The 15,847-nt window shown below is 46.5% G+C and overlaps 1 protein-coding gene across 1 annotated transcript in view; it reads right to left on the reverse strand.

Annotated features, from left to right (window-relative positions):
* Positions 1-1,954: 1,954 nt before the first annotated feature.
* LOC146813457 (uncharacterized) overlaps positions 1,955-15,847 on the reverse strand; it is a 123,604-nt gene continuing 109,711 nt past the window's right edge. The window contains exons 7-10 of the mRNA XM_085620218.1: positions 12,542-12,673; positions 9,574-9,648; positions 8,174-8,272; positions 1,955-3,255 (exon numbers count right to left, since the gene is read on the reverse strand). Of these exons, the coding sequence (XP_085476344.1) occupies positions 2,639-3,255; positions 8,174-8,272; positions 9,574-9,648; positions 12,542-12,673 (923 nt within the window). The 3' untranslated portion in view covers positions 1,955-2,638. The remainder of the gene's footprint in view (positions 3,256-8,173; positions 8,273-9,573; positions 9,649-12,541; positions 12,674-15,847) is intronic.

Raw genomic sequence — 15,847 nt, forward strand, 5'->3', positions numbered from 1 at the left:
AGTGGTGGCTGTACTGATGTCCGAGCAGTGGTGGCTGTACTGATGTCCGAGCAGTGGTGGCTGTACTGATGTCCGAGCAGTGGTGGCTGTACTGATGTCTGAGCAGTGGTGGCTGTACTGATGTCTGAGCAGTGGTGGCTGTACTGATGTCTGAGCAGTGGTGGCTGTACTGATGTCTGAGCAGTGGTGGCTGTACTGATGTCTGAGCTGTACTGATGTCAAGAGCTGTGGTGGCTGTACTGATGTCTGAGCAGTGGTGGCTGTACTGATGTCTGAGCAGTGGTGGCTGTACTGATGTCTGAGCAGTGGTGGCTGTACTGATGTCTGAGCAGTGGTGGCTGTACTGATGTCTGAGCAGTGGTGGCTGTACTGATGTCTGAGCAGTGGTGGCTGTACTGATGTCTGAGCAGTGGTGGCTGTACTGATGTCCGAGCAGTGGTGGCTGTACTGATGTCCGAGCAGTGGTGGCTGTACTGATGTCCGAGCAGTGGTGGCTGTACTGATGTCCGAGCAGTGGTGGCTGTACTGATGTCCGAGCAGTGGTGGCTGTACTGATGTCCGAGCAGTGGTGGCTGTACTGATGTCCGAGCAGTGGTGGCTGTACTGATGTCTGAGCAGTGGTGGCTGTACTGATGTCTGAGCAGTGGTGGCTGTACTGATGTCTGAGCAGTGGTGGCTGTACTGATGTCTGAGCAGTGGTGGCTGTACTGATGTCTGAGCAGTGGTGGCTGTACTGATGTCTGAGCTGTACTGATGTCAAGAGCTGTGGTGGCTGTACTGATGTCATGAGCAGTGGTGGCTGTACTGATGTCTGAGCAGTGGTGGCTGTACTGATGTCTGAGCAGTGGTGGCTGTACTGATGTCTGAGCTGTACTGATGTCAAGAGCTGTGGTCACTGTACAGATGTCAGAGCTGTGGTCACTGTACAGATGTTGGAGCTGTGGTCACCATAAGGATGTGCAAACTGTGGTGTCCGAGCAGTGGTGGCTGTACTTATGTCTGAGCAGTGGTGGCTGTACTGATGTCTGAGCAGTGGTGGCTGTACTGATGTCTGAGCAGTGGTGGCTGTACTGATGTCCGAGCAGTGGTGGCTGTACTGATGTCCGAGCAGTGGTGGCTGTACTGATGTCCGAGCAGTGGTGGCTGTACTGATGTCCGAGCAGTGGTGGCTGTACTGATGTCCGAGCAGTGGTGGCTGTACTGATGTCTGAGCAGTGGTGGCTGTACTGATGTCTGAGCAGTGGTGGCTGTACTGATGTCTGAGCAGTGGTGGCTGTACTGATGTCTGAGCAGTGGTGGCTGTACTGATGTCTGAGCTGTACTGATGTCAAGAGCTGTGGTCACTGTACAGATGTCAGAGCTGTGGTCACTGTACAGATGTGTTTGTTTGTAATGTGCTGTGGTGTTAGCTGACGGAACAGTACCAGTAATGAGATAGTGCTCAAGGTACAGAACCCCTTCACCGATTGCTCCCATTAAACAACTGTGCAACAGCGGTATGGAGACTAAACACCATTCAGCTGATCGATAGCATCCGCACAAGTCATGGGCCTTCCCTACGTGACGTAGAGTCGTCTGTTACAGCTCCAATTACTCACTTCGAAATTGGAGCTCTTCTAAGCACACTGAACCAAGTAAATAATATGCCCCAGTCCTGAGAATGAAACCTTAGCCCACCATGGTACTCCTCAGGTTCTCACCTATGTGAGGCACACAGGGCCCTCTGTAAGTAAGGGTAGCCGTACTATGGAAGCGTGTTAATTGCATCACACGCTCATTTATAATGATGTGGACGGCTCAGACTTCAGCACAATCTGTGTAAGAAATGCAGGGCACACGTTTAAACCAACTCTGGCCTTCACCCTCCCCAAGTTGCCAAAGTGAATACAGTTTCACTAGGTAACTGACACATGTTATTTACAGCAGTACAACCGCACAAACTGGAACCCAGTGCTACACAAGATACAATTTATTATTTCCTATTACAGAAGGGAATTCTGAAGTGTTTAACCAATCTTTGAAAACCATTTATGATCGCACTCCAAGGGGTAATGGTAGAGAACTGCACATCCCAGGTCATTTGTCTACCCTAGAAGTTACAAGGCCTCAACACACACAAACAAAGCTAATAGAATGTCGATCAAAGAGTAAACTTATCAGCTCATTTATGTCCTATAGACGGTGTGTGCGAGGGCTTGCGTTCAGCAGTGTAAGTCCATCTGCCTGAGGTAGAGATTTATGCGACGAGGAGACAGAGAGGATGCTTGTGGAACAGCAGAAGACAAGGACAGGGAAAACACAGCCCCTTCTAAACTGCGCACAAGGAAGGAGGCAGCTAGCTCAGAGCAGGGACTTTGACGCCGGCTTCGGAGACATCCTTATCAAAGAGGCTCTGGCTCATAACAGCAATCTCAAGATCCTTCAAGCCTTCCTGCTTAACTAGAGTCTGCATTATGCCACTTGAGGGCCTGAGATGACTAGAGCTACTTAGTGTTTCCAGGCTAGGTTCAATTTGTGCAGACGTGTAATGGGAAGAAGGGACCTCTTTCCTGTGCCAAGATACGTTGGTTTTGTCACGTGATGTGAAAATAAGAAGTTCTTTGTGGTCAACTGAGTAACTACCACATGTGGAAATGTCTCAAAGTGGTGCAGGTTTGAACTTTGCCAGGTGCGTCCTTTGGTGCTTCTTGAGGTTTCCTTTGAAAGTGAACCACTTCTTGCATTCCACACATTGGTACGGTCTCTCCCCGGTGTGTGTCCTCTCGTGCCCAATCAGATGGTGCCTCAGGCTGAAGCTGTTCCCACACACCGTACAATGATAGGGCTTCTCTCCTGAATGTGTCCTCTGGTGTCTAGTGAGCTCTGTCTTTGTTCTGAAAGATTTCACACACTCAGTACATGAATATCGTCTCACATTGAGCTGTGGATTGTTCTTGGGATTTCGATGAGATGGGAGAACTCTTTCATTCCACAAATTGTTCCCCACATCCATGCACCCTTCAGATCTCTGCAGGATGGAAGCTCCCGAGTGGTGTTTGAAATGTTCTGGAGGAGGACGGCCACCATCATACAGATTTGCTCTCCTTTGCAGTTCACTTTTACTTCCTGGCCACAAACGAGTCACAGAGTTTGTTGCCTTCTCAGAGCTTTTGAGACCCATCCTTGTATTCCCAATCACTTCTTCGCATTCTGTCGCTTTCTCAGTGCCGGCTAGACAGCAACCAGATGTTCTTCTGTTGTTGCCACTTTCTTCCCCTGTAGGATTGACAAAAAGATGCATCTTTAGTTTTCTGTATATAACAAAAGGATTAAGATTCTTCCAGAGTAATAGGTGCGGCTGTGCAGTGAGGCTTCAAGTTGCTAACCCAACAGGGACAAAGAAACAAATCATTGTCTTGAGTTACTGTTTTACGCCCCCAATGCGTGAGAGAACATGAACTCTGTACATGAGAAAATGAAACACTTTTTCAACAGCATTGACCAGATCGCTATGTAAGAGTTAACGACTAGCCGCCTTCTCTAGGCAATTACAATTGCAATTAAAATGGTTTCCTTTTAACAGTGAAGGCGTAAATAGGGAGAAGCAAATGCGTGAACTGTGTAAAAATCTCCGTATCCTACCAGTTTTAAATGGATATATTCGGCAGAATGAGGAGGCTTGAGAGGAGGCGGACAACAGGAGAAGCTCAAACTTTTCATTTGCTTCTTTTATTTTCCTCTATATTTTTTAGCTTATTTTGGAACATATGTGTTTTATATGTGGACATAAGACAGAATACTCTCCAGAGTTAAGACAGAATAGAATAAAGTGCTCTATTCTTATGAACAAATGTTTTGCGGTTGGGCTTCCCCGTGCGTTCCAATATTAAATACTTCAGGTGACCGTGCATGAATCTATCAATATTTAACCAAGCCTTTCCTCTGTCTGGTGTCAATACAACCAAGTAACCCTCTGTGTTAACAGCATGTGTCATGGAAATATAAAAAAGGGTCTCTCTTTATTATCTCCACCAGAGCTGCATCTGATTTTTAGACAGCTGGTTACAGAGCGACTGAAAATGATACCTTTTGTCTTGTATTGTCAACTACAGAGAGCAACAGTACATAGTCCCACAGAGTGCTCGTCATCCTAGTTAAGACTCTCCGCTTACAGTGAATGCATCGCTTCCTGTAATATGTGAACCTTTCTATCACCCTCTAGCGTTGGAGCCTGCCTTTACCAATGCTTTTTAATCTAACTAACTGCAGTGTTGTGAATACACCACCGCGGAGCTCGAAGTTAGCCTCAGACAGCGAAGCGAACATGTTTCTTGATTGTAGCATGACTGGCACGCCGAGAATCAAGCAAGATGGCAGGTCGCTGCTCGAATTAGTGACAGCATGGCAGGTCCATGTGCTACAGTTTCAGTGAGCTTGCAAGTGTGCCTCTCTCATACAGGGTAACGCTTCACAACAGAGGCGATGAACATTGTTGAATAGCAGCACCCCGTAGATCCTTCCTGTAGCCTCAATAAAGAGACATGGTGGAATGGCAATGGACAGGCTGGGTAAAGAAAGGTCTGGTATTACAGAGTGGACCTCTCCTGTAACCAAGGCTGGCTCACGCTGCGTGCCCTCCAGTACCCCTTGGCAGATGTATGTGGCTGCAGCTAGTTAGCCATTGTTGACTAGCTGCCTTCGGTCCGGAGAGGCTAGTGATGTGTGTGGAGCCTGCGGCAGCCTGTTGTAGACTGATGCAGTTAGACACAGGACACACCTCACCATGCAGTGGCCTCATGCCATCACAAAGGTAGGGGCTTTGTGTGCAGTCAGGATGGTCTTGCAGCACACGATGCCCACAAAGGCCTGCCTCTGCCCTACATACAGTCTTCACCAACCCTCTGCAGGCTGATAGAGCTCATTGCAGATGGCTGCACACTGGGAACCTGCCATCTACAGACACAGAAGCAAATGCAGTGTGCACAGACTGTTGTGGCCCACTGTCGTCTGTTGCAGCTCTCCACTGCAGGCACTGCACTATGCATCAGCTCTCACAGAGGCCAGTGCTTCGTCCGCAGCCTATGCCCCATAACGAGCACCGAGCTCCACTGGACACCATTCACAGTTCATCGGCTCTCTCTGGTCAGAGTTCCATGCTGTGTGTGTGGTCAGTACCAGTGTAGCTTCCAGAATGATATGACTAACCACTCGAGGCAGAGGACCGCTCTCCTGTCAAAGGTGACGCTGACACAAGAGGTCCCGGGCACAGACGCTTGAAGGCAGCGGAAGGGATCGTGCTCAGATCGAGTGCCTTTTTGCAGCGGGCTTCTAGTTTCAGAGCCACATGGATACATGTGAAAATGGACGGATGTTATAGCTTATTCAAGGCAGATATCAGCAGTGCAAAAGCCACGCAGCGTTCATGACTACCGAAGTTGGACTGAAGCTCTCTACTGATGCTGCAGTAAGCCGACGACACTGTCTTGTTTGATTTAACAGAAGTAAGCATGCGACATACCCTCAACCCCTTTAGTGCTAGGTGTACGGAAAATCATCAGATATTCAACTATTCAAAATCAAATATAGTAGTCTTTAGGTACCAACCACCCAAGCCTATAAGAAACAGCAATCAAAACGTACCATGGCAGATATTTATGAGGGCACTCCATGAGACAGGCCTGCCCGGAGCACACCGAGCAGGCTTTGACTGTAAGAACCACAGCACTCTGTTATGTCACTAAACATTTGCCAATCAGACCCATGCTGGAAAACATATGTGCCGCGTCTATCCCAGCCCTCAAATATGGACTAGAGGGTTCTGGGGGGGAAGCCAGGCCTCTGGCTTGACCATATTCACTGTAAGCCTTTTAGATTGCTTTTTAGGGCTCCCAACTAGCACCAGTCAATTGCAAATTAGTTTAGAATGTTGCCTTTCAAAGGAAACTTTATTCATCATGGAAATGTTTTGGTCCTGGGTTAGAGCTGCAGAGTCAGCCATTTTATGAGCCAAAATCTGGCAGGAACTACAGTTTTATAAGCGTCCTTATAACAACCCATGTATTGAGTCCCTTAACAAGGCACTCGTTCCAAAATAAATGAGACGAATCGCAATCAGGCATCCCCTACTCGATGTTTAAAAGGACCCGGCACAAAAATTCAAGCTCATTAGATTCACTAATAACCTAGATAAATTCCAAGGAATCAGGCCCTTCCACGGAGCGTGTCGCAGGGGTCTTGGCGCATTGTAGCCTCGATTACTGGTCAACCCCCCACTTGAGGCGAGTGATAAGGAAGGGTCATTATTAACCAACTTAGACCATCGCTCCGGACCTTCGCATTTAAGCTTGTTCCCAACTCCACCCCTTGTGATTCTGCTTCACTTACCAGTTCCTTACCATCCCTGCTTCTTTTTTACTCTCCCAAGTTTAAGGCCACAATGCTTTCATTTGTTTCTTCTGTTGGCCAACTGGACTCGTCCTGAGATATTCCTCAGTTTTTAAAAATTTCTTGTTACTAAGATTTGCCTTATTTATATCTGTACATATCTGGTGCAACGACAAAGCCTCACATCACCGTTTCTAGTAATGGATTACATTGAAAGAAATATATTAGACGCTGCTGATATTTATTCTGACACACCAATCCTACTCTTCAAATTTTACTCATTGTAACAATAGGGCAACAAATCAAACATAAGACCAGCCAGAAAAAAAACCTGTGTCCCTCTGCAAGCCGATCGCAGGACCTATGTCCATGTCACAATTTCTAGCGTCTTCAGCGTAGACTCCGCGTAAAATGATGTAAAGATCATTCGAGGAGTAGCAGACCTTAGCGGAGGAGCAGGAGAGAGGGTGCCTGGGCTCAGCTCCACCGTGGCTGAGCAGAAGGTGCTTCAGGGGAAATCAAGAGGGGAAAGAAGACGGAGGCAGCTCGGCCAGCGGTGGAGGGAATCGAGAGCAGCAGGGAGGGAAAAGGGCTGCAGGAGAATGGAGAGATTGTGGTGGTCTGGTGGGGGTGGGCGAGCCGGTAAAACAAGCGAGCCCAGCAGGCCCGCCCACCCTCAGTCTGAGCCGGTGTGCAGGAAATGGAAATGAGACCAGCACATTTACATACAATCTGCATTAGATGAAAATAAACTGAAACAGGGAGCATGCAAAATCAAGGAAATGGACTTGAATTTTAAAAAAAGCGAAAATGATGATGGTTTACTGTATGATGGAGTATCCTTGAGATTAACTCATTTTGAATTTCTGTAATAGAGCTGCCAGAGTGGCTCTTTATATATTCAGCTACTTTACTATTAATAATGCAAGCATGCCGTAGCCCGTGATCTTGCAAAGTTTCAGCAAATGTACATACAGGGCGCGAAGGAAGAGGGAAACAGTCGTTTCACAGCAGGAACGCCCTGTGGGATTCTGCGCGCCAAGAAACCTACATGTTTATGGATGTTCACCAGCTCCAGTCTCGTCCCACACAGAGAAAAGTTGGAAATGTACTCTTGTCAGAGCAGAAATAAAGGTTTTTTTTAGGGGTGGAATAAAGGGGGTATAGGGAAAGTGAATTTGTAATTCCGCAGCAGATTTCTGTAAGCAGCAAATTTATGTCTGTATATTTTCTTGTGCAAAAATTGAGAAAACACAAGTCTGCTTGAAGTACAATTTCCAGACTTACTTCTGTAAACTCTGGTGAGTTACTGGAAGTCATATCTGCATCGGTGTAAGGGCATACACACGTGGGTGCATTTTAGTTTTACACCGATTGCCCATTATTAAAGTTTTTTTAAATATTGGAATGTATCAAACATGTTTTCACTAAATGATGCCTCCAAGAAATAGAATACCACCAAAACATTTGTTCCAGCCTTCCAAAACGTTTTGTGCACATTTAAAAGCACACAAAAAAGTCACCAATTTTGCTTTCACAAATATAGCCGTGGCGGCATAAAATCCTCCTTCACTCAATCATAGTGGTACTGGAACCTGGAAGTCAAAGGGTTTGTGAGCGGGGGGTCGAGTCTACTTGTCCAGGGAACAAATTAAAGATAAAAACCTGCTGCTATGAGTAAGGAATTCCACACCCCTGCAATGCCCAAGTGCTGATGTGGTTGTTAACATATCTGATAATTAACGTATTGCAATGCTTTTAATTAATTCCACAATATACTATTAAAAATAAAATCAGTAAAGTTACTCACCTGTGCAGCTGCTGACACTTTGAACTATCTTCCTGGCCTGGTCGTCCACGCAGCACGTCTCTTCCTCGTCTTTTATGCAGAATGAAATGATCTCATGTCCTGGAACATGAAAATAAAATCTATAGTTTTACAACAGGTTGAGATGCATATACTTTTCTGTAGGTGGTGGGTGCAAAGTTGCCTCACAGACCCCTATCTAGACCCTCAAAACTAATGGGAAAGATAGTGATAAGTTTTACAAAGAGCTACCAACACCGGGACGAACACGGGAGATTTTATTGCCTTCTACCAGAAGGATGACACGCACAGCAAAGAGGGCAGCATTGCCAGGTGCCCGAACGCACAGCAGGAAGATCCGGCCACCCTGTAAAGTTATTTAAAAAGCAACTTACCCAAAAATAGTAGAATTCTTTCCAAAGAGCCAACAAACACACATTTGGAAATCAGTCACCCATCATGAAACAAAGCTTTTCGGAGGTCCAGAGGGGCGTGGCCAGTGTAAGCCTGCGGTCCCATCCCAGTTGCTTATTCCCTTCATGCCACACGTGAACTGAGTGTGCGGCCGGACCCGTGAGGGGGTACCTACAGGGTGTGGGATAGAGTGCTCTAATATAGTCCCTGCCAGGGAGGTCGATTGGTTATTTTGCTCTCTCGCTTTCTCTAATCCATTCCCACTCCAACGCCACCCTGACCTGCCTTTGCTCTCTTTCGTACCTTTTCTGCCTCACTCTTCTTCTCTGTTGCCTCTCCCTTCCTTTTCTGCCTATCTCTTGCTCTCCACTGGCTTTTGATTCCTCTTCCATGTCCGTATGTTCCCTCTGCCTTTCTCACACTCCTTCTTGGGTATCTTGGCCTCCTGATTTCTGCGAGCCATTTCTCTAATCTTATTCTTAGATTTCATGCTTTCTCCCTCCCTTCTTCAATTTCTCGCTTCCTTTTGCCTGCATCTCTCCACTCGTATCTCTTGTTCTCCAGTTTCCTTGTTCCTCTTGTGACTCTCCCTTCATTTTCATGGATCTCTTCCTCTCGCAGCTGTTTTCTGCTCTCTTACCCATCATTTCCTCTGCCAGGTCTCTCCAGTCTGGTTTTCTGTTTCTATCTCTTCGTTATTGCACGCTGTTTCCAGAGCATGCCCTTCTTCTGTTGATCAGGAGCATGGCTATGGTTGTAGCGCGCAGTCACAGAGAGCGCACACCAGCATTAACTGTGCTGGAACGTTAGCCTGGCCCTTCGTGCTAAGGCTCTCTGGTCCCGCTGCTACCTACTGAGTAGGCCGTAGGGTGCAGACCGACCCTTTTCCACAGAGGGATGATCAGATCTATTGCTAGTGTTCCACCATTTCCTGTCAGCCATTTATTGAATTCCAGAACTGGAAAGAACACGCGTCATGTGTAACTCACCTGAGCTGGGGTCACTGCTGCTTCTTCGGGCTGTCTCACCAAGATGATCATTGAAAACTGAAGCGGTCTCCTCATCTTTCCTCAAACAAATGTGAATAGTGAGTTATGAAAAAGACATTCAAAAAAGCTAAGAGACAGTTTCAACCATTGCAAAACTACAGTATGAAAGAAATGTTGAGCTCTGGGATATAGTTGCATCACCATACTACAGACCACAGCTTTAACTCACTGTATTATAGCGCTTTCTACACTTCGTGTTGAGGCCCCAAGACACTCGCCAAGTAGGTAATTAGGTAGGATCCAATCCCCTAGTACAGTGATGAGTAAACGGGCTGGTTGAATGTGATCACTTAAGTGCAGTTTTCATATTGTGTGCGAGGCACAGAGACTGTGCTTCCAACTTGTCACCGCATGTAGCACAAAGAGCTGGACCCTTCAGGATCTGATGAGCTTGTTTAGCATACAGCCCTTCGATCCTATCAAACCATCACAAACATTGCAAAGAATATACATTTCAAGGCCACAGAGGGTGCTTCACCCCAATAGCTCGCATGTTCACCCCTTGAAGGATACTATTCTCGCGCACGTAGGATAAAGTGCCGCCTGACGTACATCATAAGACTACTACAGGTCACACAGCATTTTCTTTATAAAGTCTTAGAGCCATATATGGCGACACCATCTTCCTTCCCAAAACCCTCTTAAATTCCTGGTCTCTTGCTCATCTTGATGAAAGATACACCATGATTGGAAACGTGAAAACTTCACTGTGAGAAACATGCACATGTGCAGTTGGGCGCAAAAACAGATTATAAATGTACATTACTTTCAAAAGTAGCTGTGGTTCAGAACATGTGGTAATATGCAGATGGTTTCCTACTTTCTTGTAATTAACTGATGTTGTGTAATAAGCAATCCTACTATTTCTTTATCAGCTCAGCACAGTGAAATTTTAGTCAAAAATAGTTTGGAAGAAAGAGTTGAACCCGTCATTCTCACTCTCATTGTCGCCGTAGCCGTGGTCAGTGACCTTCGTTTTGTACTATCCGCCGGCTCAATTGAAGAGTAATAGAGCGGTGAAGTCGTGTGTTCACAGAAGAAGTGATGTCCCAAATATTCCATAATAAGGAAGTAATGACAGTTACTTTTAAAGTTATTATAGGTCTCTAGGTCTTGTATATTTCTATATGAATGTGTGAGAGGCGCACACAATCGGAATCTATAGTGTACAGCCATAGCCGTCGATGAAGGGCAGTCTGGGAGTTGGAATCATGGGCTGGGAGGACTGGTCTCTGCCACTTGCCTGTCTGAGTACTTTCAATGGTATGTGCTCTGGTGAAGCCAGTAACTCCTGCCAAGCACAGACTGCAGTGAGAGACTCTGGCAGATGTTGAGTCAAATCACTTGTTCCTTAAAACGGTTTTGTAGTGACTCATTTTTGCCTGAGGGAGTTGCTGTCTCCGGTACCTGGATCCCCCCAGGTTTGAGTTCTCGGAGTTGCTGGGTTTCAGGGATCTCAGGTTTTGTTACAAACATGCTGTCTATGTTCCACAAGCAGGATGAGAGTGAAAAGCTCCTGTCCTGCAGAACCTGGTTCCACGGGGAATGTTAGAATCATTCGTCGTGTACGATGAGAGGATGAGACATCTGTCCAGGAGCGTGATGCTTACCATTCGGATCATTTGTATTTGACTTTAGCACACATTTCTTCCCTCCCAGGACAGGCTTATTCACTGGCTCTGGTGGACTTGAGTCACAGAATTACAGAAACCTCTATTGCAGTCATAGGTACTTCCTGGGCTGAGGGTCAGGGGCCGTCATGGCCGATAACAGCACGGTGGCCACCTGGCCTACCTCACTACAGGCTGGAAGTGGAAGCTTCAACGGTTGTCATTTCTCCATCTTAGTTCCATCCGGGTGTAACGATTGTGACAGCCATCATTGTCACTCAGGGTCGTGCTTGGTCCTAGGTTTTGACAAATAAGCAGGCTTTGGGGACACCCTCGTGCATATGCAAGGACTTGGGCCAAGAATGGGCGAATGTCTCCATCACTAGGAATGTGCGTCACTTCTGCGCCTTCCCCAACCTTACTTCAATTACTTACAATCCCATGCTTTGCCTACGCCATTTCTTCACCACCGCTTCCTTCATACTTTTACATAGCCGTGTCTTACATTTTCCTTTTTTCTAAATAATATAATGAGGAAGTAACCCCACCCCGAACAGCTCCCCCCAGTCTCGTCATCTCTGCCCTATTGCTTTGAATCTCTCGATGACCCCTGAAAGCTCTCCACTAATAGTCTCCCCTGCCTCCGAGCAGCCCTAATATCTTTCTACCTTGTTTGTAGAAAGTGCAAAAAAAGACTTCTACTTACTACCCTCCTGTTTTAAACTTTAATTTGTTTTGTCTATAAAAAGACTACCCTGTTTGACTCAGAAACGCTTAACTGCCAATTTGACAGCTCCTAAAAATCTATTTTTCATTTTTAAGATACTAAGGAAATCATCCCCACCTCAAATGAATATGGGGATAGTTAATGTATTCATATAGTCTGTGTAGGATCCTTGGGTATATTGCTCAATACGGATCGTCTTAGCCTGTGCTTTATGAAAATAAGTTTCTAGGCTTCCAGGACTTTTAAGGTGAATGAAATTATAAAACAGGATCATCCTTCTACTTCCAGAAAGAGGTCACCCAAAGGCTTTGAAGCCACCGACATAGTTTTAATTACTTCTAAAACTTCATACTAACACACTGCAGTCCTGATAACACAACATGAAGCTCATCGAAAAAAAAGACCCACGTACAGAAGGACACGTTACCCAACAGAAAATGTGTTCAGGATAAGCCACGACTGAGCTTGGGTCTGAGCTTGCTTTGGACAAGCCACAACCACTTCTTACAACACAGTGTGTAAACACTCGCTACCAAGTGCTAACTCAACATAAGGATCACACTTCACCTACCAGGCTGCACTATGACCAGCCTCGCCAGGGCGTTGAGCTCCACGGGGTTCAGTGAGCCGGGGTGTCGAAGCTGGATGCACTCACTGGGGACTCCTAGTGCACCCTCCTCCTTGGCATGGAGCGGCGGCACTCCTGCGTCAAAGGAAACGTTATAACTTGTCATTCATCCATGGTTATCAACGTCATCATCCCTTCTTTATGTTCCATTAACTTTCTGGTATATACTAAATACATAAAAAGTGCACTGTAACCCTCCACAGCAGTTCGTCTGTGATCCTATGCCTATGAGTGACAACTTCCACAATGCTGGCTTCTGACTGCCATGCCGGGCACCTGTATCCAGATAACAGGAGTGTGACACTTATCAGGCAGTAACTCTCAGAATTGCTATTGGTTTGTAGAGGTAGACAGAGTGTGGTCAGTCAATAAAATCATCCCCAAACCTTCCCAAATTCATTCTTTGCTCCTCGACCTCGTAAAGATGTATTTTAGGGTTGACAGTTTTGGCTTTTCTGACACAAGAGTCTGTGCACGGACTGATAAACAACGATTTATGAATACTCTGAAATCAAAAGGAATATTAGCATGAACAGAATATTGTATAGGCTCCCGCCTCCCAGCTGCGTTCCCTCTCCTGTTCCTTATTTAATGGCGGTCGTATCGCTGGCAAGCCCACTGCGCCGGTCTGCCACCAGACCCAACCAGCGCCAGGGACCCTGGTTCGCCGACTTCCCACCGCTATGACTCAGATGCTCTTGACGCACTCAACCCCGGAAGAAACAACATCTGCCAGCTGTCAACGCCGAACACCACCCAAGGCCAGTTCTCCTGCAGACACTGTCGCTGCACTTTCACCCACCTCCGGACCCTCATGGCTACCCCCCACCCACCGGACGCCAGCACACCCAAACCCCGAAGCTGCATCCTCCTCAACGTACGCTCCCTGCACAGACATGCAGAAGAAATCTGGGACCTCCCCGACACCTTGTCGCCAACTGCCGCCTTCCTCACAGAAACTTGCCAATGCCACCCCCCCGACGGATACAAGATCCAGAGGAAGGACCGCCTCAACCACCCAGGAGAAGGACTCGCCATCGCACACAAGAGCTCCCTCCGGCTCACCACATCCAGCACGTACGACTCCTTGGCACCTACGGAACATCTCAATTTCCAGATCCAGACCAACCCCAGAATGACACTACGCGGCACCCTCCCCTACAGACCCCCCCCGGACCATGTACTGCGTTCGCCGCAACCCTCACTGACCTCATTGCGCCCCACTCCATTGCCTCCATGGACTACATACTACTCGGAGACATGAAATTCCACCTCGACAACCTCATGACCCAAACTCCACTGCCCTACTGGACAACCTCACCAACATCAGACTGAAGAAGATGGTCACCACCCCACCCACAAAGCAGGACACACCCTCGACCCCATCCTTGCAAGAGGAAACAACATCCACTTCAGCCACATAACGCAACCCCACTGGACGGACCACCACTGTGTTTATTATTTATTTATTTATTTAACTTATATGGCGCAACAGCTACCCAACAAGGGTTTCCCGGCGCCTGGACAAATCTACTGAGGAGGAAAGAATTTATTAATTAAAAAGCCAAGTCTTAGGAGAACAACGAAAGTGGGAGTAAGACGGCTCCCTGCGTAAGGCAAGAGGAATTGAGTTCCAGAGGGAGGGACCCAAGACAGAAAAGGATTTACCTCCCATTCTCAAGAGTCTGAACCTGGGAACATGGCATTTTTCAAGTGAGGCAGAGCGAAGGGGACGAGTTGGAACATACTGACAGACAAGAGTCTGTAGGTAGTCAGGTGCTAGGCCCAATTTGATTTTGTGCATAAAGGAAAGAGCTTTAAACTTCACCCGCTTGTCAATACGGAGCCAGTGTAGGTCCCGAAGATAGGGGGAGATAAAGGAACATCTAGGAACTCCGCATAGAAGTCGAGCAGCAGAGTTTTGCACAAGTTGCAACCTACGGGATACCGCCTTATTTGCACCCAAAAACAAAACATTTCCATAGTCCAAATGTGACTTAATAAGAGCATGGACTACGGTTTTTTGGGTGTATTTAGGCAGCATCCAAATGATTTTACGCAACCACTTCAGGATGGTAAAACAGGTGCATGCAACTTTAATAGCTTGATGGTGCATTTTCAAGGAATCAATGAAAAATCCCAGGTTGCGGACATGATCAACAGAACGGGGGAGAGTACCCAACTCGTTTGGCCAATGACGAGCACCCCAAAGATCCTTCTGCTTGCCCAGGATAAGGACCTCCGTTTTGTTTGCGTTTAGCTTTAGATAGTTGTTATTCATCCAAACAGCAATTTGGCGTAGGCCCGACTTGAGAACAGAACTGGAAGAAGAGGGATCAGATTTGGAAAGTGAAAAAATAATTTGAGAATCATCAGCGTAGGTGAAAAGGGATAGTCCTGCGTTAACAGCAATATCCGCAAGAGGCCTAACATACAAATTAAAAAGCAAAGGGCTCAAAATGGAGCCCTGAGGGACTCCAAAGGGTGAGGAATAGATGTTGGAGCTGTCTGACGCAGAAAACACTTAAAAAGTGCGGTCAGTAAGAAAAGAAGATAACCAGTCCAAGGCTGAACCACAGATGCCAAAGGATTCAAGAGTGTTAATCAGGATGGAGTGTGAGATAGTATCAAAAGCCGCGCTCAGATCTAATAATATGAGCGCTACTGTCTCACCGGAATCCAATAGGTGGCGCAGTCTTTCAGTCACGCCTAAAAGTGTGGTTTCATTCGAGAAACCGGCACGAAAGCCAGACTGAGAAGAGTGGAGGAGATTATTTGTATCCACAAATTTAACAAGGTGAGTGTGGATATGTTTTTCTAGAAGCTTAGAAAAGATGGAAATAAGAAATATGGGGCGAAAATTAGACAGGACTTTAGAATCAGCAGCAGGCTTTTTTAACAAAGGGACTACCATGGAATGCTTCCAGATTGGAGGAACAATAGAAGATTTTAGGGAGAAATTAAGAACTTCCATAATAACCTGGAGATGGACGGGATCAAGATGTTTCATAATGGAAGCAGGTAAAGGGTCATTGGGAGAACCCGATTTAATGGTACCAAGAGTGGAAATAAAAGTTTCCAGTTTCAGAAAGGGCCAGCAAGAAAATTTAGAAGGGGCACTAGAATGTTCTTGAAGAGTATCGGCCGAGATTGAAAGGGATCTCGCGCAGTTAAGGGGGGAGTTTGCTATTTCTAAATGGATAAGTTCTATTTTATCTGAGAAAAATTTAGCAAGATCATCACAAGATT

This window comes from Triturus cristatus, chromosome 7 (genome assembly GCF_964204655.1).
Source record: "Triturus cristatus chromosome 7, aTriCri1.1, whole genome shotgun sequence".
NCBI classification, from domain to species: domain Eukaryota; kingdom Metazoa; phylum Chordata; class Amphibia; order Caudata; family Salamandridae; genus Triturus; species Triturus cristatus.